Source organism: Pholcus phalangioides, unplaced genomic scaffold (assembly GCF_987345545.1).
Source record: "Pholcus phalangioides strain wild (caught in Gottingen) unplaced genomic scaffold, Ppha-v1.0 ptg000039l_1, whole genome shotgun sequence".
NCBI classification, from domain to species: Eukaryota; Metazoa; Arthropoda; class Arachnida; order Araneae; family Pholcidae; genus Pholcus; species Pholcus phalangioides.
In genome coordinates, this window is record NW_028301625.1 from 16,017,978 (window position 1) to 16,040,939 (window position 22,962).

At 37.2% G+C, this 22,962-nt stretch overlaps 1 protein-coding gene across 1 annotated transcript in view; it reads left to right on the forward strand.

Moving 5' to 3' along the window:
* LOC149065626 (arginase, hepatic-like) overlaps nucleotides 1-7,356 on the forward strand; it is a 28,435-nt gene extending 21,079 nt beyond the window's left edge. The window contains exons 7-10 of the mRNA XM_089253449.1: nucleotides 2,583-2,687; nucleotides 3,409-3,485; nucleotides 3,941-4,000; nucleotides 6,985-7,356. Coding sequence (XP_089109575.1) covers nucleotides 2,583-2,687; nucleotides 3,409-3,485; nucleotides 3,941-4,000; nucleotides 6,985-7,148 — 406 coding nt within the window. The 3' untranslated portion in view covers nucleotides 7,149-7,356. The remainder of the gene's footprint in view (nucleotides 1-2,582; nucleotides 2,688-3,408; nucleotides 3,486-3,940; nucleotides 4,001-6,984) is intronic.
* Nucleotides 7,357-22,962: the final 15,606 nt, after the last annotated feature.

The window sequence follows — 22,962 nt, forward strand, 5'->3', positions numbered from 1 at the left end:
TTTTTTCTCAGCCAGAGATATCAAGGAAACAGTTATTTTCCGGATATTATGCTGAGGTGAGCTCGGAAAGAAAAGTCATCACGTCTCCGCCGGGACTCGAACCCAGGCCCTCTTGCATACCGGGCAAGCATGCTACCATCTACACCACTGGAGACACATGAATCTGCCTTCCTAATTTCACGCACTGTGTCGTGAGGCGCTGAAGTAGAGGCATTAGTAGCCTCTCTTAACTTCAGGAAAAGGGTGGGACGGTTTAGAGAGATATAGATGGCTTTTTTCTCAGCCAGAGATATCAAGGAAACAGTTATTTTTTCTGTTTCCTTGATATGGTTCTATATCTCTCTAAACCGTCCCACCCGGGGGCCATTTCCTGAAGTTAAGAGAGGCTACTAATGCCTCTACTTCAGCGCCTCACGACACAGTGCGTGAAATTAGGAAGGCAGATTCATGTGTCTCCAGTGGTGTAGATGGTAGCATGCTTGCCCGGTATGCAAGAGGGCCTGGGTTCGAGTCCCGGCGGAGACGTGATGACTTTTCTTTCCGAGCTCACCTCAGCATAATATCCGGAAAATAACTGTTTCCTTGATATCTCTGGCTGAGAAAAAAGCCATCTATATCTCTCTAAACCGTCCCACCCGGGGGCCATTTCCTGAAGTTAAGAGAGGCTACTAATGCCTCTACTTCAGCGCCTCACGACACAGTGCGTGAAATTAGGAAGGCAGATTCATGTGTCTCCAGTGGTGTAGATGGTAGCATGCTTGCCCGGTATGCAAGAGGGCCTGGGTTCGAGTCCCGGCGGAGACGTGATGACTTTTCTTTCCGAGCTCACCTCAGCATAATATCCGGAAAATAACTGTTTCCTTAGTATCACTGATACTTTTCGCTCACAAATTCCTCTTCTTCCTTCCATCTAGTCTCAGCTAGGCCCAAGATGTCAAGATTTATCTCTGCATTTCCCTCTTAATGTTCTCCAATTTGCCCGTTCTCAACAGAGTTCGCATATTCCACGTGCCAATACTGCTAGTGTCTCAGCTGGGCTTTTGCAGTTTGATGACCTGGCAGGGCCCCCCCCCCCTTCTCCGCTGTGTCTGGCCACCACCATCTTGATATCTCAAAGATAACGATAGTGACGGTCTGGCACCTCTTCTTGTTGAAGACGCCCCGATGCTTACATATGCTGTAGTTGTGCTCATCATAGGTTTTTTCTTGAGATGAGTAATGTGGCAGTTTCCCCTTACCTACCACATCTACATGCCGTAGTCTTATTAGCAAGATCTTCCGCCTTTGATGTCCTTTTCCGTTCACCAGGGCAAGCGGTTTCCCCGTGCTAGTTTTGGTCCACTCTGGATATTTCATTTTCCCGGTACCAACCATATTTGGGAGGCGTTCCCTTATCTGCCACCCCGGGGAGGCACCCGATGGGGGAATCTAGCAACCCCACAGGGGATTAATACTTTATCTGTTATTAAATACATCTAAATTTACTTAAATTGCTCACATGTTTACGATAACCGAATCCCGGGATTGAAAAAAAACGCGGGAAACGTTAATCCCTAGATAGTACTAAGATAGCAGCATCCTAGAAAGCGGTAACATTATGTGCTGCAAAACTCGTTCGTGCCCAAAACTTTATGAAAAATGTTGAATTTGGATGACCCAGGTGACAGGAACTGTTACTAGCATGATTTGAGGTGTGAATCTCGCAGTACTTTCAATAGACAGAATAGAGGGGCATCTGTTGTGGTATTGGGAAGGTTTTTGTTCGATTAAAAATATTACCGCTTTCTTGGATACAAAGGATATGCCGAAAAACTTCACGTAATGATGATTTTTGCAATGACACAAACAAAATTTCATGGTCATATCTTTCTGTTGTTTCTATAGGTCGTCCAGTTTGTTCCTTTTCAATAAAATCAGTATTTCTTTGTAAGACTGTGAATAACTGACTCTTTTATTAATTTCTCTGAAAATTTGTGAAACTGACCCTTCGTTCGCTTCAAAAACGCCATACGTAATAAGGAGTAATTCCTTACAAGAAAAATGAACGTGGAATGTCAATTTTACTACTAAATGAACAGTAAAAGTTATTTAGTCTTTTATACACCGTGTCATGATATTGCCCATCTGCAATCCAACTTCATGCAAATTTATAAAACTTCTTTGTCAAATCGTTATTTTATAAGGTCTTCTCTATACTTTTGAAAAACTTTTCAACTAGATACTCTTTTGAATTTTTTGTTATAATTCGAATTATTAATTGGAATCTGTTATGTTTGTCAAAACTATTGCACAAGCATATTTTAGTTGATTCTATTACTGTGTGTTAAAATTTATTTGGTAATTGCTATCGTTCATATTTTTATCATAAAAAATACACCCCTATGCTATACTTATGATACGCACTATATGCACTTTTCCTTGTGTGTTTCGTAATTTCTACTGCAATGATTCTCTTATAAGCATTTCTGAGATTTTGACTTTGCTAGATTCGACCAAGTTTTATAACACAATCCGATATTTTTTAATTTCGTTTCCTATGGTGAACCTTCTGTTGCTTTTTTTTGTCACACACTGATACGCAGACTCATCTTAGACCAAGAGAACATCGTTCATTATTCTATGAAAGACGTAGATAGATTGGGAATCGTTGAAGTTACGAATCGAGCTTTGGATGCCATAAATCCCAGGTAAGTAAATGTTTCATTTTTTTATGAACATGCTTGATCATTTGATAATCAATGCAGCTGGTTAATATTCATACTTTGATAACCCCATGAAATTTTACTTTGTGTAAATGATGCACGACAAAATAAAATGAAATGTACATTTTGACCTATCCCATCAGATGTGGTGAGAATTGCCAAAATTTTAGGGGGCACCTACGCTCTTCAACTTAGGACAACGTAATTTTGTGACACTGTTGTATAGACCCAATGTGCAATTATTTCTTAAACCCATTTTTGGGATGAGAATTGTCTTGGCTTCAAGTCATACTAAGTAACACGTTTTTGACCGGAAACTGCAGGAATAAGAAGACTTCAAGAATCATGTTTCTTATTTATATTATTACTTTTTCTTAACACAATAAAAAAAAATTAATAAAGATTACTGGAAAAAAATAAAAAATTTCTTCAAACTTAAAATTTTTCCGTTTGAAGTGTCATTTATTCCTTTTCTAGAACAGATGAAATTTTACTTGCATAGGTCAAGTTGCCCCTCCGACTATGCTTTTCGTTTCTACAGCAGCAATCTCCGCATTCTCAAGAGAAAGATGAATTTCCTCATATTCTTCTTCACAATATTTTGGTGCGAAATTTGAATTTTCCCTATATCAGACAATTCTCACCCCGTTTGACGGTGATAACTATAAATTAATTTCTTTTTTTTGCAATAAATCAATTTTTCTAGTGGTAAACGATCTCTTCATCTGAGTTTTGACATTGATTCCATAGATGCAAGTATAGCACCCAGTACTGGAACACCAGGTAAATACGTGATTTTTTTTCTAAAAATTTGAGTAACACACAATGCCGTCTGGCATATGAATTTGTAAAATTTTACCTCAATCGACTTATCACATTTAAAAAAAACTGACTTTTATATAATTATAACTTCTCAATTTTTCATTGAAAACTTAATAAATACACGAGTACAACTTGCAGTGAAATACGATTGAGCATTTCCTAACACATCGAGGCTTATTTCGCAACGGGTAAGATCATTCACAGAAGATAATTTTTCATTAATGAGACTTTTCATTGGTTCTTATACTGTATTTTTATAGTAATTGTACATGATAAGACTTGTCTATCAAAATGACAGGACTACCAAAAAATGAAAAAAGAACAAAAACGGAACGCATACTCACCCGTGATAAGTGAAAATTTAAAAAGAAATCTTGAAATATATTTTTCCTTATGAATTTTGTTTTTCATTTTAGTTTTAGGTGGACTAACTTTGAGAGAAGCGCTGACTTTGGCCGAAGAAGTATCAAACATAAGTATGTTGTTATTACAAATTTTTTCAGATTGTTCTTCCATTAAAAAAAATCATAAATTTTTTCAATTTATTACAACGTTCTTAAATCTGCCTTAAGCAATTCAAGAACCGAATTTTCTTAAACTATAAAATACTTCAAGCTAAAAACATTACGAGGTGGAGAGCAAAGCAAAGGGGGATGGGGGGGGGGGAAGAGTACAGTTGCGATATATGTGGTCCACATGATATGCTTGCTCCTAAAAAAAGCATGCTTATTTGCTACTAGGCATGTAGTGATATAAATGATACTGATCTATTGATTAACATAAATTTATATTTGTAAATTTTCTTTTGAAAACTGAAATTTGGTACTTTGGTAAATTTGAAAGTATTGAAAGAATCGCTCAACTCTTAATCGTTAGTAGTTAGGAGAAAAGATGGCGATATATTTGCCACACAAGTTATTTTTATTGGTTAAGGTGAACTTAATCAATATATTATAATATAATTATAAATATTTATAACATAATTATACTATATTTGGTATTTCCAAAGGCGGTAAAAACCAATAAATGTAAATACCACATCAACCCTACAGTTGACATATATACATTTTGTGATCTCTGAAGGGATTTTCAATCCTCCAGATCCACCCAAAAGATTGATTATCAACTAACCATAAATATTAGTTAACAAATTAAAAAAAATAATTATATTAACTTAATTATTATCACTTATTTAACTGAACCTCTTCCCAATCATTTGATCATTTTGTCATTTTTTTCGATCATTTTCTGCACACGAGAGCTAATTAAACCGAGACATACAATCTGCTAGTCTGGTCTTTTTTTCGGCCATTTAGTTGGAAAAAATACCCATCTAGTTGTTTTTCAAGTCTTTTTCAAAAAATTTTCCTGTGTACTAGTAGTCTATTATTAAATTACTTGAAAATACGAGAATGTCTCGGGAAATAAGGGATGTATGTTCATCTAAATAATGACTGAAATTGATTCTGGTTGTTTTAAGCCCGTTTTCTAGTTGTTTCTGATGAAGAATCTAGAATTGCGGGACGTTATTTGCTTGTGGCTGTATTCTTCTTCGTTTTTCTTTCCCTTTCACTCGTTGCTTTGCTCATCACCTCACTATGTTTTTAGCCTTAGAAACTTGGTGAAGAAAACGCATGAGGGTTGAAAACGTAACAAGAGTTCCTGACGATGTCCGTACCCGTTAGAGGTAACTGCCTATCTCGGACCAGAAGGCAGCGCGCGCGATCTCATTGTTTCATTAACCGGTGCATGTCCTTTTTGAAGAATGCTTTGTGTTGTGATAGCAACCAATCACTTCAGTGTCCGAGACTGACTTCATTCTTTCAGATGCTTTTTGGAGAGGGAAAGGGTAAAGAAGGAAAAGTCACAGAGTGGTGGGTCCAGACAGCAGGATTGTTCCAGTACTACTCAGATTGGAGTTATATGGGTGAGAATTCCCACGACACTCGCACTTAATATGAAAGAACCAAGGGCGTAGCCGGGGGGGGGGGGGGGACTTGGGGGTCTGGTCCCCCCCCGAAATGTGAGAAAATGACCGAAAAAAGGGAAAAAGATGGCCAAATCTATTGTTCTGTCACTTTGGTCCCCCCCCCGAAATGAAAGTGGTCCCCCCCCCGAACGAAATTTCTGGCTACGCCCCTGGAAAGAACGTTTGTTTTTTATGGCACTATGCAGACGCTATAATGTCTTACACAAAGCTTGACTGTTGACGGTGGCTCTATGTTTTCGGGACTCAATTAGCAGTTGTCCTGGGTCGTCTGTGATAGTATACAGCAGTGGTTCTCAACCAGTGCTCCGCGGAGCACTTAGGGCTCCTTGTGCACTCTCCAGGGGCTCCGCGGCCGCTTGATTAAAATGGAAAAAAAAACAGTAAAAAATTAAAATATATATTTTTAAATAGTAAAAATAAATGGGTAACTTTGATGAATAATTAAAAAATTGGTCTACGGGGCTCCGCCATAGAATATTTTTACTAAAAAGGGCTCCGCGAATCAAAAAAGGTTGAGAACCGCTGGTATACAGTATACCGGACAATCGGTCTATTCGAACTCATTCTTATCAAGGACCCCTCTCTCCGAACGCTTAATCCTCAAATGCATGATTTTTTTTTTCGAGCTGATAATTTTTGTCATAGTTACTGACACGTTAGAAAGCCTGAAAAATCATTAAAAAAAATCTATCTCGAATTCCACTGCTCATACAAGCAGTGCCGTCTTAATGCATGGACCCACCCGGCACATCCCGGGGGCCTCAAGAGAAAAGGGGCCTCAAAAAAATGAGATCAGGGTGAAATTTTCTAGAATTTACCAGGAAGGGCCTCAGAAAAACGAACTTGGCCCGGGGATCCATGATGCTCTTAAGACGGCCCTGTATACAAGGTCTTAAAGAAGCCGTATAGAGCCTCAAAAATAATCTATAAAATAAATGTATTGAAAAGTAATATTAAATTCAATATGTGTGTGTAACTACCTTCTTTGTGATTCAGATTATAGTAGGAAAAAAATCAGGTAGTAAACCTTGAGGTTGAAAAAAGAAATGCAAACAAAACATTTTAACAAACTAATTCGTTAATTTTCCTAAGGAAATCTCATCCACGCACATGCTCTGCAACAGAGTTTTATCGTTAAATGGGGCATCTACCAGCCAATTCGAAATCTAAAATGGAAAGGAAAATACCTCAGCTTATGTGCAAAAGCGATTCTGAATTTTTATCTTCAAACTGGCTGCAGTAATGAACGTTTAAAGAAACCTTTGCACATATTCAAAGTAATACATTTAAGGGTTAATGTCGTGCCGATAGCACATCACCTACATGGCAGCCAAAACCGCCACATTTGGCTTTGAAAAACATACTGTGTACTTTTTTCTGCTGCCTTAATCATTTTTTCATTTGATCACACTTAATATCTATCATTATATTTATCCTTTGAAAATTAAGTTTTCTCTTGTTTTCTTTCAGGTACCCTGAACGCAGTGGATTTAGTGGAAGTCAATCCGCACATTGGTAAACAGGAGCAAATTCAAAATACATTAGCAATAGCAGTTCTGGTAATCAAAGCTGTTTTCGGATACTCAAGGGCAGGCATTCATCCTGTTGACTTGAATAGTATTCCTGTATTATAAATAGGATACGGTCAAACTGCGGTATGGAGTCAAATAAGGTAAAATTCAACCACGATCGTATGCCTCTACAAAATGACACTATAAGCGGAAGTTGTTGTAGCGAAGTTCCACTATACCACCGTGAACTAAGCAACGAATGAGTTCATTAAATCTTATGTGTTTCAATTTCTAGTTTTCATGCGTCCAATAAATGTAACACTGATTATCATCTATGGTAATAATTTATTACACTGTGTTCATTTCAATGAATTTAACCGACTTACGATCCTAGGGTTTTGAGAAAATCGATTTGAAAAGGGTTCAAGCGATTGTCACATAAGTACTTCAAAAAACTCAAAAGGAAAAACAAAATTTTTCCTTCCCCGTCGTTAAAATTTAATTTGCCCACATGTCCGGAACTCCTGGCAGTGGTTAGAATAATGTACTGTAAGTTAGCGATCCGTCGAATTGTTAAAAAAAATTGTGGTGTATTTCATCGATATACTGTATATCAAAAATTTTACTGATCCTCGGTTTCGGAAAGGTTGAGAAACACTGGTCTAGCGCACTCGCCCACGATGCAATGGGATGAGGATTCAATTCCTCACGGAGGCCTGTTGAAAATTAATCTATGCACGTATCCAGTTAAATATACCTTGCATAAACAGCGGAGAGTGACATCTCCCTCTGAAGGATGTTGTTTGTGGTGGTAACCGAAAATTTGCTAAATTAGTAAAAAAATCACTTAATAAAAATACTCTCGCCCTACAATATGGCAAATCAAGGTTGTGTATGCAGTAGGACGGCGGTATATTGAAAATTTTACATCGTGATGCATCAACTATATACATCACGATATATATATATGTCTTGGGGGCGGGGTACCCTCTCCTTGTCCTACGTTTATATATATATATATATACCTTATAAAAAACTCAAAAACTTAATTTTTTTTAAATTAAATTTAATATTAATATTTTTTTCCAAACCGCTGTTTCAGTATCCTATAAGATTCGCCAAAGCAAAATGACAACAGAAATCAAGGTCGTCGGAAGTGTTTGGAAATTTTGTTGGTGCTCGTCTTGATTTGTACGTAGGAAATATGATTTCTCTGAATGAATTTAGAGGGTGCTTAGTTCCATGCCAAAAATTACTGTGGTTGCTCTGGCACTCGATTTTTAGTTTAGATTAAAATGGCATGTATCCTTCACTTGATGATTAAGAATTTTTTTTTATAAGAGGATTCACAATAAGCTAATCGTGACACATTCATTTTCATGTAATATAAAAAAAATAGATACGACCAACAGTAACCTTTTACTCTTTCGAAACACGTACATATCTTAAAACTTGATGCAAAACCTCACACGAACCGAAATAGAATTTATATTCAAACAAAAATGTTTTCTTAAAACTTGTCGCGCGCGAAATAGCCAAGCGGACATTGAGTCGCTCGAAACATTTTTCCGGTTTACGTGTGGCTTCTTGAAACAAAAATGCAAGATGTAATCGTTAAAATTCAAAGAACCGATGCCCCACGGTAACCAATAATTTGGAGCTACATTGCTGCACTATAGTTTATTTGCGGTTTTAAACTGCCGCATTCTAGTTTGAACCGCTATCGCTCTTGTTTGCGGGTCTGAACGGTCACTTTCGTACTTGTTGGCAGGCCTCGACGGCCACTATCGATTTGAATCTTGCACTTCAATACGCACATTGTTAGCGCAAGTCTACAATGCCTCTTGTTTACTGCCACCACAACTTAAAATCACTTAGCGCAATTTCATGTAATTTCTTTCGATCCTCTTTAGTAATATTCTGCCCCTATAACTAGTTTCGAAGTTCGTATCATTATTCATTCTAATACTCTGTCTCTCCTACCCCATCCCCCCCCCCTTAGCTGCCGAGAAAACTTCAGAAATTTAAAGCATATTCGTTCAAAATTTAAAGAACCGAAGCCCCACAGTAATTGCTGCTATATACGAAGTCCAGTTAGTTTGTGGTTTAAGAACCCAACATTCGAAGGACCTGGACTGTCACCATGGCGGGCTGGCATTGCTCTAGCCCTGGGGCAGCTTTTCATCTTTTTCTTGCTTTTTTACGCTTTAAATTAACAATAGAAGATCGCATGAAAAGTCTGACCGGGGAAGGACGCAAAAGATCCCAGATCGAATCTTGGAAGTGGCTGGACTTCCGTAAACACATTGTAACCGCAAGTCTTTCACGTGCTTTCTTGCACTCCTCTTTTGTGACATTACGTCCCTATAAATAGTTTCGAATTTTGTATCATGATCCATTCTGATTCTCTTCTATCCTCCACCATTCCCCACTCCACAGTTGTCGAGAAGAAAATGTAAGGCATAATCGTTTAAATTCAAAGCGGAAAATGTGCGTGTTGTGAACCTAAAGACTTTTTGACGGGGTGAGATCGGCTCGCATTCGCGCCTCGAAGTTGAGAACCACAGGAAGGCCTGAGTTACCAGGTACCGCCAGCAGGCGCCTCGCTCCGGCAATTCTAATTCTTTGTCTCTCCTTCCGCACCCCCGCCTTAGTTACCGAGAAAACTTTAGAATTGAGCGAATGTGCCTCAAATTTCTGAAGAACGCAAGCTCCACGGTAACTGATAATTTGTAGCTACACCCGAACTCCAGTTATTTTGTGGCCACCGCATTCTAATTTTAAGAGCCTCTTCATCTGATTCTTGGACTTGCACTACAGTACAGTACACACACACACACACACTGTTACCGCTGATCTTTCATGTACTTTCTTGCACTCCTCTTTTGCGACAATAAGCCCCATAAATAGTTTCGAATTCCCCATCATAATCCATTCTGGTTCCCCTTCACCATCTCCCCTCCATTTTTGGAGAGAAAATGTGAGGCATAATCGTTTGAATTTAAAGAAACGAAGCCCCACGATATATAACCAATAATTAGCGGCAACAGCTGAATTCCAGTTTGCGGGTAGAATAACGCATGCTAGTTTGACGTGTCAAGATAGCCTCTTTCGTTCTTATTTGCGGGCCTAGCCAGCCACTTTCGATAATAGTCTTTAAAGTGTTAGGTTTGCACTTCAGTACGCACTTTGTTAGCGCAAGTCTAACAGCGGCCAGTTCTTTACTGCCACGACAACTTCAAAACACTACGCGCAATTTCATGCGCGTACTGATTTGAAGTACTTCTCATTAGGGGTCATTCAAGTATTATGTCAGCATCGGGGGGTTCCGATTTGCTGACTTTTGATGACTGGGGGGGGGGGGGGGTTGAATAATGCTTACGTCATCAACCACCCTCTATAAAAATATGAAATCACTGTTCAAAAGTGGCCATAAGTAAAATTCAAACAAATTACAGTATAATTACGTTATCGATATTCATAATTTTCGAGTGTAACAGGCAAGAGAAGTGTGATACATAAAAATATCTATGTAAACCTAAGTAATCAATTATTTTTGTTTTTTTTCCATCTTGATCGGCAGATTGGCAATAAAATAGAGTTGAACAAGAGAATTCATGATCAATTTTATTTCGCAGCTTGACTTAATTGGTCCTTGCGCCAGTAAAATTTAAATCCAACCCAATGATCAGTTTTATAAAGTGTTTCTACCATTTTCAATGTTTTATAATGAGTGAATACCTAATTAATGTTGTATGCAACGTAACCTATGGTCTATGACAACTTGCCCCGTATATGGGGTTGGTTGTCACACTCGACAAGAAATTTTAAAAAAAATTATATTTCATAGAAAGAGTGATTCTTTTGTATCCGGAAAAAGCTCTCGTACACGCCGAATGTTCAAACTTGATGTAGATATATCAAACATTTGAACACTGGTTTAAATTACATACCCGAAATTAATTTAAATGCAAAAAGTGTGACAACTATCCCCGGTCTCCAATAATCATTAAAACCTTCTACCTGGGTAAGAAAAGAAAATCATTTTGTATTTACTACTTCATGGTCTTGGACTATTCATTATACAGTGACTAACACTAAAAATTATTGTGCACATTTTGTGCATAGATGAAACAACAGTTTGCATAACAAAGCAGTTGGATATATAGGCCTATTCTAGGTTATTATCCTACTCTGGTGATTCTGATGCTACCCAAAAGCATTCAATTGCCTTCTGTATTTCTAGGACATGAAGAAACATAAAAATTGTTTACAAAGCTCTTCAAAGAGCTATAAATGAAAGTGCTTCATCTGTCGAAAACGATGACGCTGGCATTGAACAGTAAAATGTAAACAAATCCCTTTTAAAGAATGGACAGCACAGTAAAACCATGTGGTTCACCTTGACTTACTTACACTGGACCTCGTAATTTACAAATTTTTCACCGTGCTTTTGGAAGTGGTACCGAAGGAAAGCCACTCTTGAAACCTTATGACGCCCGAGTGGCGTACTGGTAAAATTCTCGTTTACCACCGTGAAGGTTGCTGTCACGGTCCCGGGTTCGAACCCAAGGGAGGGTATAGATAAGATTTGTTCCCTAACAAACTTGAGGCGACCGCCGATAGACAGCGCCTTCATTTCTAACCCATCTCATTAACGGCAGTAAATTGCGATATGGCCACAGTTGGATTTTGGTGAAGTAGAAGAGCCTTTCAATGTCCAGCTATATAAGAAAAATCGTGAGCAAAAGTACATAAGAGGGTGCTATATATATATATATATTCGAAGTGCGACTCTGATGTGTGCCTTCAACACTTTTGTTCGACCGATTCTCGAGCACGCATCACCAGTGTGGAACCCTTATTTGATTGGCGATAGGATTTTCAAATTTCCGACATTTTGGAACCTTCGGGAATCGGTAACCGGAAGGCCGTAACTCTTCCTTCGGGGATCGGGAGTTCCCGATAATTCGGAAAATCACTTATTTACAGAGGAATCCCGTGTATACGACTTTAATTTATATTTTCTCGTTTATACGACGTTTGTTTTGGCCTCAATTATTCTCTATATACACTTTTTAATATTAAAATATTTCATTTATATGCACCTCATAACTTCACGACATTTTCACTTCAACTCGAATCCCAAATTTTGGGAGAAGAGTCATTTCACTCAATTGATGTACGTGGGAATTTTTTGAAATGTCACTTGACATATCGTGTGTATAAAACACTGCAATAGACAAATACATTTAATACACCTTAGATTTTGGTTTATGACCTTTCACAATAAATGGCAAAATGTGATAATAAAATTTTGCTATGATCAGTCAATAGATGTTTAGAAATCATGTTTCAAACTCAAGTAAAATGCCAGAAATAACATTCTTCATAAAACGCCTTTAAAATTCATATTAACGGATTATTTAATGTATAAACGGAACTCTAAGGTGGACGTAACTTCGGTTCTAAGGGTCATACAGTATAAACAAAACAGGTCTGGTTTAGAATCACAAAAAATTGGGCTTTCATAAAAAATGAAAAAAAAAACTATAGTTTCTTCCAAAATGAGGTTTTAAACGTAGTCGTATACCTTAATTGACCTTCAATTGCTTTAAAATGTTTTTCCAAGGTGAGTAATTTAAAGTTTCTTTAGGAGAGAATTTTCTCTAATTTTCCTACATCTATCAAATGAAATTTTACCATTTTTCTCATTTCGATTATTCTAAATCTGTATGCCGGAGGCAAAGGGCACTATATCCGTTTTCGTCAATATTAGGATAACGCTATTAATTTGCAGTGCTTTCGTCACACTACACATAGGTATAGGGATACAAAATCGTTTTCAAAATAAATAACAGATATATATCCGGCATGAGGGGGAGATGCCCCTCACGCCCCCCCCCCCAGGATCAAAGGTGAAGTCGACTGATATAATGCATATATGTATAGGTAAATTGACATCATCATCATCGTGCCCCCCCCCCCCAGAGACTTCCAAGTCTATCTCTACCTATGCCCATCGCCCCCTTCTTCAGAAATTTTTTCTCCCATCGCCCCAACGTAATCTGGATAGGATCCTGTAAAGATCCAGAAACCCATAAGAGATCCTGTATTATACCCGTAGCTTCTACCGCTACCCCTAGAACTTTCAATTGCCCCGCCCACGGGGGGAATCACTGGTCTAGTTTGTTTCTCAACCTGGGGCCACATGGCCCTTTGCGGTCCTCGAATATTCTAAGGGGTCACGAGTGAAAATCAGATGAAAGGGGGAGTCATGACAAGTGGGGAAGGGGGCCTGCAGAGAGATATGAAGAAATTATAATAATTATATACAGATTTTCAAGTGAAATATGTTGGGGGGGGGGGAAGTGTGACTAAACTTCCAGAATCCAGCAGAGCTGTCCATGAAACAGGAGCCATCCAAACCTATGTGGGCATGGCTTGGGATGCTCATAGAGACCCTTCATGGTCACATATGGTACAATAATTTTTGAGTGTAAATATGTAAGCTGTTCCGATTACGTAAAGGGACGCCCCAGAATATCATTTTGCCCGGGGAACCATTATAGTGAGACGGCCATGCATGGCCCCCACATCCTGTAGCAGGGTCCCTAGGCTGGGATCTTTTGTGGGCCCCTTGGTCAGACTTTTAACGGGCCCCTTCTGTATCTAATTTATAGCGTGAAAAAGCAAAAAAATGATGATAATCATCCCGGGCCCCAGGGCTAGAGTCCTGTCAGCCCCCGCCCCCTATGTGGGGGCCATGCGACCATGCATAGAACCCCAAAAAAACTAAATTCACTGAGCTTCAGCCCACGGTAAGGTGCATACGGTATAATATATGAGACGTTGCAACGAACCTTCGTCAGAAATCGTCCCTCCTGATACATCAGCATAGTCCGTTTCCTGGCTATCCAGAGTTTTTAAAACATGAAATTATCAGAAGTTTCATTTCGATTTTCTATCTGAATTTTTTTTCCTGACCATCAACAGAAATAATTTTTTTTTTTTAAATAGGAGAAAATAATTTTTTTCCTCAACTTTGTTTTTCTCACATGGGGTTTCCCAAAATTATAATTATTATGATTAATTTCCATTTAATTAGAAATTTTAATTAATTGGGAATTTACTTTAATTACAAAGAAAAACGTGCTAAATTCATGACCAATTTTTTTAAACTTCAAAAATATGTTACTAAATATCCAGTTATCATATATAAAAAAAATTGTGCGATTTGGTCACGAATTGTAAGAGCGGTCAAAAATGGGTTAACTTGTAGGCTGTGTCTTTCTTCAACTCCAAATTAATTTCAAACGGCAAATATTGTTACAGAAAACTGAATAATTTAATTACCTGAATATTTTTATTAGTATATACAGTGGTTATTATATATAGATACCTCTCTTTTGCGGACACCGGCAGGACAAAAAAAATTCGTCCGTGAAAGAGGGGTGACCGTTAATCAGGGGTTTGAAATAACATACTTTTATATATTATACAACTGTAAATTATTATTCGGCCGTGAAAGAGGGGGTGACTGCATCTGAGGGGTGTTCGTTAAAAGGGATTTCACTGCAATGCAACTTATGAACACGAATTTGTATGCTAACTGCAGCCAAATGCAACTTGGCGAAAATAATTTAGACAATCCCGAGAGAGATGTCACGTGACATTAAAAAATAAAAAAAAAAAACCCGGTTGCCAACAGCAGTGGGTGTGTGCTAAACGCGAAATTCCACGGTTGCTGATATCCAGGAAAATTCACCGCCATACAATTCACCGCTAGGAAAATGCACCGCTAGGAAAATTCACCGCCGGAAAATTCACCGCTAGGAAAATTCACCGACAACAGTTTAATGCGAGTCAGTTAGCGTGGGAGTGAGCGATTGAGTTACCGAGTCAGTGAGCGAGGGATTGAGCGAGTGAGTGATTGAGTGAGCGAGCGAGCTACTGAGTGAGATACAGAGCTACTGAATCCATGAGTGAGTGAGCTACTGAGTGGATGAGTGAGCTACTGAGTGGATGAGTGACCCAGTGAATAAGTGAGTGAGTGATCTTAAAGATATGGCAGAAAGTTTTAATAATGAATTTATTAGAAGAAATTGAAGTGATACGGAAGAAATTACAAATTGCTGTTGCACAAGAGAATATATTCAATAATTCCCTTAACTCTATATTTTACTCAGAATCTTCTAACGAAACGTTAAAAGGAATAATAACAGAGAATTAAAAGATAATAAAGTAAGTGGATACGCGATGAATTAACTCCCTTAAAATGCTTAAAAACATCTCCTGTTATCACTTTGATATTATAAAAAACATTGTTGATCATCAGTAAGCAATGGATTATTTTTTCATGATGAACTAGCTGTTACCAGCGACTTCATTGGTGTGGATTCTGCAATCTCAGATTTACTCAGCAATGATTCTCCCCCCCCCCCCCATACCACTTTAACACCTCATGATCCCCATGGGTGATGAACTTTCAGAAATCCCGTCTTATTAGTGCGTGTCTACATCTATACACTGTATATAAAATAACCTGTCTTGAAACTCATTCATCATCGCCGAGCCAATACCGCTGAAGCTATAAATATGCCATTAGGTCGATATTGTAATATATACAATACTGTATAACATAGAACAATCAGATTTTTTAATCATTTATGACACTACTAGGTTAAAACTAACTAATTCACTCACTCGCTCAATCACTTAGTCACTAGGTCACTCGCTCAATCACGTAATCACTAGGTCACTCATTCACATACTCACTAGGTCACTCGCTCAATCACTCACTCACTCACATACTCACTAGGTCACTCACTCACTCATTCAATTACTAGGTCACTCACTCACTCATTAAATTACTAGGTCATTTACTCACATACTCAGTAGGTCACTCACTCACTCACATACTCAGTAGGTCACTTATTCACTCACACACTCATTAGGTCACTCACTCACATACTCATTAGGTCACTCACTCACTCCTCGCTCACTGAAACTCAATCGCTCACTCCCACGCTAACTGACTCGCATCGAACTGTTGTCGGTGAATTTTCCTAGCGGTGAATTTTCCGGCGATGAATTTTCCTAGCGATGAATTTTCCTAGCGGTGAATTGCATGGCGGTGAATTGCATGGCGGTGAATTTTCCGGCAGTGAATTGCATGGCGGTGAATTTTCCTAGCGGTGAATTTTCCGGACACGAGATCAACTGCAGCAGCCGAACCGTAGTGTATAGTCAACCTTACAGGGAGGCGTGCCACACCTATTACTACTGCCCAGAAAAACTTCTGGTTGCTCATTCCTCTGCGTGTTTATGTTCTCCAATACAAATTAACATACTAATTTCACTACAGCAGAAGATTTGTTTATACACCTCACAGAATATGATGTTAATATTTTGCTCTTGTATCGTTCACACGCATACACAATTACACAATTTAATGAAGAATTAGAAATCAATATGAAAAAATTGAAAAGCAACATATTAATTGTTGGCGATATCAACATTGATCTATATAGTAAAACTAATGGAACATCATAATATTTAGACATAATGGCCTTAAATGGATTCGAACCACTACACAAAAAAAATAACACGAGAAACAAAGGAAAGTCACACATGCATAGATCACGTCTTTTATAGAACAAGAGGAAATACTTCACAAAATATCACTACAAAATTCACACTAATATCACTGACCACTACCCAATATTAGGAAATATAACCTTCCTTGAAAAACAGGAAGAGAATTTGAACGATGAAAATGATGAAATAACGAAAATAGATTATATAAGGTTTGAACAATTCATATCAAAAATAAATTTCAATTGCATACGAGAAAATGATTCAGTACAAAATAAATACAGACATCTCTTGGATATAATAACATTAAATATTAATCTCTGGACTAAAGTTTCAAAAAATTACCCTAAGAAAAATAAAAAACAATGGATAACTAAGGAAATACTTGACAGAATAAACCTGAAGGAAAAGCTATATAAAAAACATAAAAAAAATCCACACATAACCTTATATGAGAACAAGTACAAAAGTTATAATAAAAATTTGAAAATTTATATAAAAAAGGTAAAACAAGAATACTTCCAGAGGAACTTTAACGCTTGTGAAAATAATAAAAGATTGCAATGGCAATTTATTAGAAGAAATGTATTAAATAAAGATTTGAAAAAAAAATATTACCAAATTTTGAAAATCCAACAGATCTTGCAAATAAATTTAATCAAGAATTTATCACAAGAAATATAAATGATGATGAGGAAAACGCAGACAATTGTATTTGTATAGAACAAGAAGGTTCCTCAAACACATCAATAAATTCCATGTTCTACCTCGAAACTGAAAGTCATATACTGAGACAAATTATGGCAGAAATTAAAGAAAATAAAGCAAGTGGCTACGATCGAATTACACCTAAAATGATGAAAATTATTTCTCACTACCATATAGATGTATTAAAGGATTTAGTGGATTCCTCAATAACAAATGGAGTATTTTATTCTGAACTAAAAAATTCCCTCGTGCATCCTATATTTAAAACTGGAGATTGCAATGATACTAATAACTATAGACCTATCTCAATTCTCCCGATTTTTTCAAAAATTCTAGAAAAATGTATGAAATACCAACTGCTCAATTTCCTGAATCATCAAAAATTCTTTTCAGCCAATCAATATGGATTCCAAAAAAACAAAAATACAGAAATGGCAATTCTAAAATTAACGGGCTTGATAAACAATGGAGTAAATAAAAATAAATATTCAATAATAGTTTTTTTGGACCTAAAACGAGCATTTGATTATGTGGACCTAAACATTTTAACAGAAAAATTATATTCAGCCGGTATAAGAGGAAATATCTTAGAATGGTTTAAATCATACTACTACACTAGACGACAAGCTGTCATAATAGAGAAAAAAATTAGCAATTTTCAAGAAGTTAAAAAGGCGTCCCACAGGGCTCGGTCTTAGGGCCGATACTATTTTTAATTTACATAAATGAACTGAGTAAACTAAATCTAAATGGTAACATTATATCTTTTGCAGATGACACAGTTTTATATGTTGAGGATACAGAAACAGATAGTTTGGTTAAAAGAACAGAGAAGGACCTAACAAAAATAAATCACTGGCTAATTAAACACAAATTAAAAATAAATACACAAAAAACTAAATTTATGTGCACGAAAACAAGAAACATAAATGACAGTACAGAAATTCACGTAAAATTGCACACTCACTGCCAATCTCAAACTATATCAGTATGCAATTGTGAAAAATTGGTAGAGTGTTCAATTATGAATACTTGGGAATAATTATATAAGATAACCTAAAATGGATCATACATAGTGAAAAAATGATAAAAAAAAAAACTCAGAATGTATTCGGGAGTCATTTATAAACTTGAATACATAGTTGATAATAACTTCTTGAAAGATATCTTCTATGCGTGGGTTTATTCAAATATAAATTACGGAATATGTGTCTGGGGAGGAGCATATTATGAAAGCATACGCAATCTAGACAATCTTTACAATAAATTAAGAGAATTAATAAATGTTCCAATAGAAAACAAAAACATACAGTGCCACATATTGACACTGAGACAGAACTATATGTACAGAATTTATAAATTTATCATAAAAAACGAAGAATGGTTAGTAAAAAATGAAAATAGAACCTCGAATAGATATAAAAATATCTATCAAGTGCCTAAAAGTAACAAAACATCATTTCAAAAAAGTTTTTGTTACACCGCACCGAAAATAATGAACTTCGTCTACTCTAGTAATTACACAAATAGTAATAAAAATACTACAGATTACAATGTCTTTATTATGATCAAAAACACAGATAATAATGCAGTACTTTGAAATAAATTATTGCACCAATGCATATTAATTATATATTAAAATACATCTAATGAAGGAAAGAGCTGTTGCTGAGAGACAAAATCATGTAATTAAAACCATATACGCCTGCTGGAAGGATTTCATAGTCCCTTGGGGCTACATAGTGTATGTATTATATGTGTGTGTGTTTTTTGTGTCGTGTTACATATGTTTGTATTTGTATATTGTACTATATATTTGTATATTGTAATTTGCTGTTTGTTCGTTTTAATTTAAAAAAAAAATTAGTCAAGCTCTGACTAACCTTTTCCCAAGTATGCCTACTGATGTATATTTCGCTCCGGGGCATCGTATTGTCTTTTTTATTGCATGCTACTTTCTTTCTTTCAAACCGAGCACAACTCAAGTCAAGAGTCTCCCTGGACAATTTACTACCTAGCGAGTTGTGCCGGAAGTGTAAGTGCGTATACCTAACGGTCTGAGTGCGTATTTTAGTGTTGTGTGTGATCTTTCAGTGCTGCCATGTACAGTTCAGAAGTGAAGTGAGTGAACTGTAATTACTGGATATTTGTATCGTTTGTGGGCCTGTTGCTCTCTGTGGCGAGACTTTTCAATGGGGAGATCGGCTCGCATTCACGCCTCGAAGTTGGAAACGACAGAAAATCAACTTTAGCCGACCACCACTGTGGAGTCCGTCACTCTGACCACTCGACCACCACAGCGGCACTGCATGCTACTACTAAACGATACATGCACCTCGTCCATATTTCTCTGTGGAACTTCTAACGAATTGGTACATGTTGGAATGTGCGTGTCCGTGTTGTGAACCTAATGTGAAGCTTCTTTCTGTACAATGCTTGTTATAGTGCTGCCATCTGCCTCCTATTTTTCGAACTATGTTTGAAGTGTAATGATTGAAGATATTACTGTTGTAGGCCTGTTTCTCTCTGTGGCGAGACTTTAACAGTGCTTGCATTCGCGCACTGCATGCTACTGTTGAACATCAGTCAAAGTACGACTGAAAGAAAAAAAGTACTACAGTCACCTTGAGCGCAGTCTGTGTGTATACAAAATGAGGGGGGGACGGTGTACATTTCGAGAGGTCTACCAAAAGAGCAAGGGAAGTTCCTACTCATTCCGCCACTCAAGTGATGGGGTTTGGCTATTCAGTAAATACGTAGTTTTTTCATTCCTTTTAACGCATATTGTCTGGTCCCCACAAGGGGTGGGCTGACAAGGCTCCAGCCCTGGGGTCCGGGATGATTTTCATCATTTTCTTTGTTTTTTCACGCTATAAATTTATCATAAAGGGGCCCGTGAAAGATCCCAGCCTAGGGGCCCTGCTTCAGGATGTCGGGGCCATGTCCACAGACATAGTGTTATTTGTGAGTAGACAATATATTTTTTTGTATTTTTACTATATACATAACAACACTCAGTAAGGTGGAAAAAACTCCAGTATCTGTTTGTGGTGCCACCTTTTCTCCTGACGCCCTAAGCACTCGCTTATTTCGTTGAATGCCGATACGACCCTGCCTACACGTTTCCGTTTCCTCTAACCATGGCCTCCACATCCTAGAGTAGGGCCCCTAGGCTGGGATCTTTCACGGGCCCCTTTATGGTGGATTTATAGTGTAAAAAAACAAAAAATAATGAAAATCATCCCGGGCCCCAGGGCTGGAACCTTGCCAGCCCACCCCTTGTGGGGGCCATGCCTCTAACATGGTCATAAAAATCGTTCTCCTGAGAAAAAGACCCTATACTTTTTACCTTAAGCTATTCCCTCATTTTCCTGAACAATATGGGATCCGAACTCAGATTTAATTAATTTTTCAAGCGATATTAGAATTTTAAGAAAAAAATTAAATTTCAAAACAAATTACTATTTATTTAACCGAGGCAAAGAACAATTTCATTATATTGCGGCCCGGTGCGACCGCACCTTTCGCACCTGCCTAAGTCCGGCCCTGCATGTTTCTACTTGAAAGCCATCAAGATAGAAATAATTTCCGAAAAATAATTCTCTAGTATTTCTAAGTGCAAACATCTTTTTTGAAAGCAGCTGAGAGAGGATTTTGCATCCCAACTCCAACAACATAGGAAAGTTAGCAAGAGAATGTTTGCCTCTACTGTATTTTTCCCATATTGGTAACTTTCCCACAAAAAAGCTTGCAATATTTCAGTAGCATCCATAATGGTCACTTCACGACTTTGAATAGATATATTTATTTCATTCATATGATGAAAAATATCTGCCAGGTAACCATGGATAAGTGAGCATTTTAGAAAACGCTCCAAGAGTGGGTTATTTCTGTTTTCCAAAAAAAGTAAAACTTCATTCCTCAATTCGAACAAATGTTTCAAAACTTGTCCACTTGAAAGCCACCGCACTTTAGTGTGGTAAAGAAGCATCTCATATTCTGCTCCCATTTCTTGACAAAATCTTTTAAAAATTTGTTGATTTAAAGGCCTGCTTCTGATAAAGTTAACTTTTAGTTCCATCAGTGCCAAATTGAATGAAGTTTCTCTTTGCAATCAAAATTTTGTCTGGGAAAAAATAACAATACTGTTCATAAAACAATCAGTATACGAAAGGTCGGCCGGGAGGCCCTGCATGTGATCGGAAGGATAGACATAGGCGGAGATAGACTTGGAATTCTGAGGGCACAATGATGATTATGTCAATTCATATACACATATACAGGGTGGTAACTATCGACCGCCCAATAATTACACACGTGATTCCTTGTGAAAACCTAATATGGAAAAGTGTTTTCCGTTTCTTGATCTGACCCATAATTAATGAGTTATAACGCTTTAAAAATTGATGACGTCACTTAAAAATCCGGCCAAATTCACCAAACGTACACCAAATGTATAACTTGACGTTTCAGACAATGCTAAAAATGTATTAACCCTGCTATACAGAAAACGAAAGAGGTAAAATCCAGTTTTTTTCCCTCGCAATTTTCAGGAAAGAGAAAAAACTATTTTTACAAGTCAGAACAGGTTGTTTGCATCTCACAAAGTTAGCTTCACAGAGGTTATAGATAAGTTAGTCGTTTTGTTTTATTCTCCAGAAAGTTTTATTTATTGTTATAATTTCTAATTTGATGGCATTCAGCATACAAGAATATTGTGACATGCACCTGATATTAGGTGAGTGCCACGGATCAGCCTTGCAAGCAGCAAGGCTATACAGTCAACGGTATCCAACGCGAAAGCACCCAGACCATAAAGTTATTTTGTGACTGGACCGCCGATTGCGAAAGTCAGGGTATGTATTAGCACAACCAAACGTAGACGCAGGGACAGCATCGTCCGTAAGAAGAACACTGACTTTCGAAGATTTACATTTGGTGTACGTTTGGTGAATTTAGCCGGATTTTTAAGTGACGTCATCCATTTTTAAAGCGTTATAACTCATTAATTATGGGTCAGATCAAAAAACGGAAAACACTTTTCCATATTAGTTTTTCACAAGGAATCACATGTGTAATTATTGGGCGGTCGATAGTTACCACCCTGTATAACCATTCCTGTAATTAATTTAAAAATGCATGTGAATACATACTGTGCGTGAATTCTGTGTTCAACTAACTGATTTTATATGTTTGGATTTAAATATATATATATTTTTTCTTTTTCAGATTAATATCTAAAAATATATATATGACATTATAAAATATTAACCCATTAGTACTGTAACAAGGCTGTTGCATAATTCAATTAACTCTCTAATTTAACTTTTATTGACCCACTGGAAGGACTATCAGTCCCTTGGGGTCACAGAGGGTCTGTATTATCGTAATATTACTTTTTGTGGAGTTTATTGTTTTGTGTTTTTCTCAGTTTTATTGTATGTTTTATGCGTTGTGTTCAGTCCAACAAAAAAAAGAGGGGCTCTGTGATATACATTTTATATATGCAGTTAATCATATTCGGTTACACTATATTGTATATTAAATATTTTTTCCTCGCTTTTCTTCTCTCCTGCTCCCTTGATTAACTTGCCAGACTACCGACTGTTTTCTGGACAATCGCGGCCTTCAG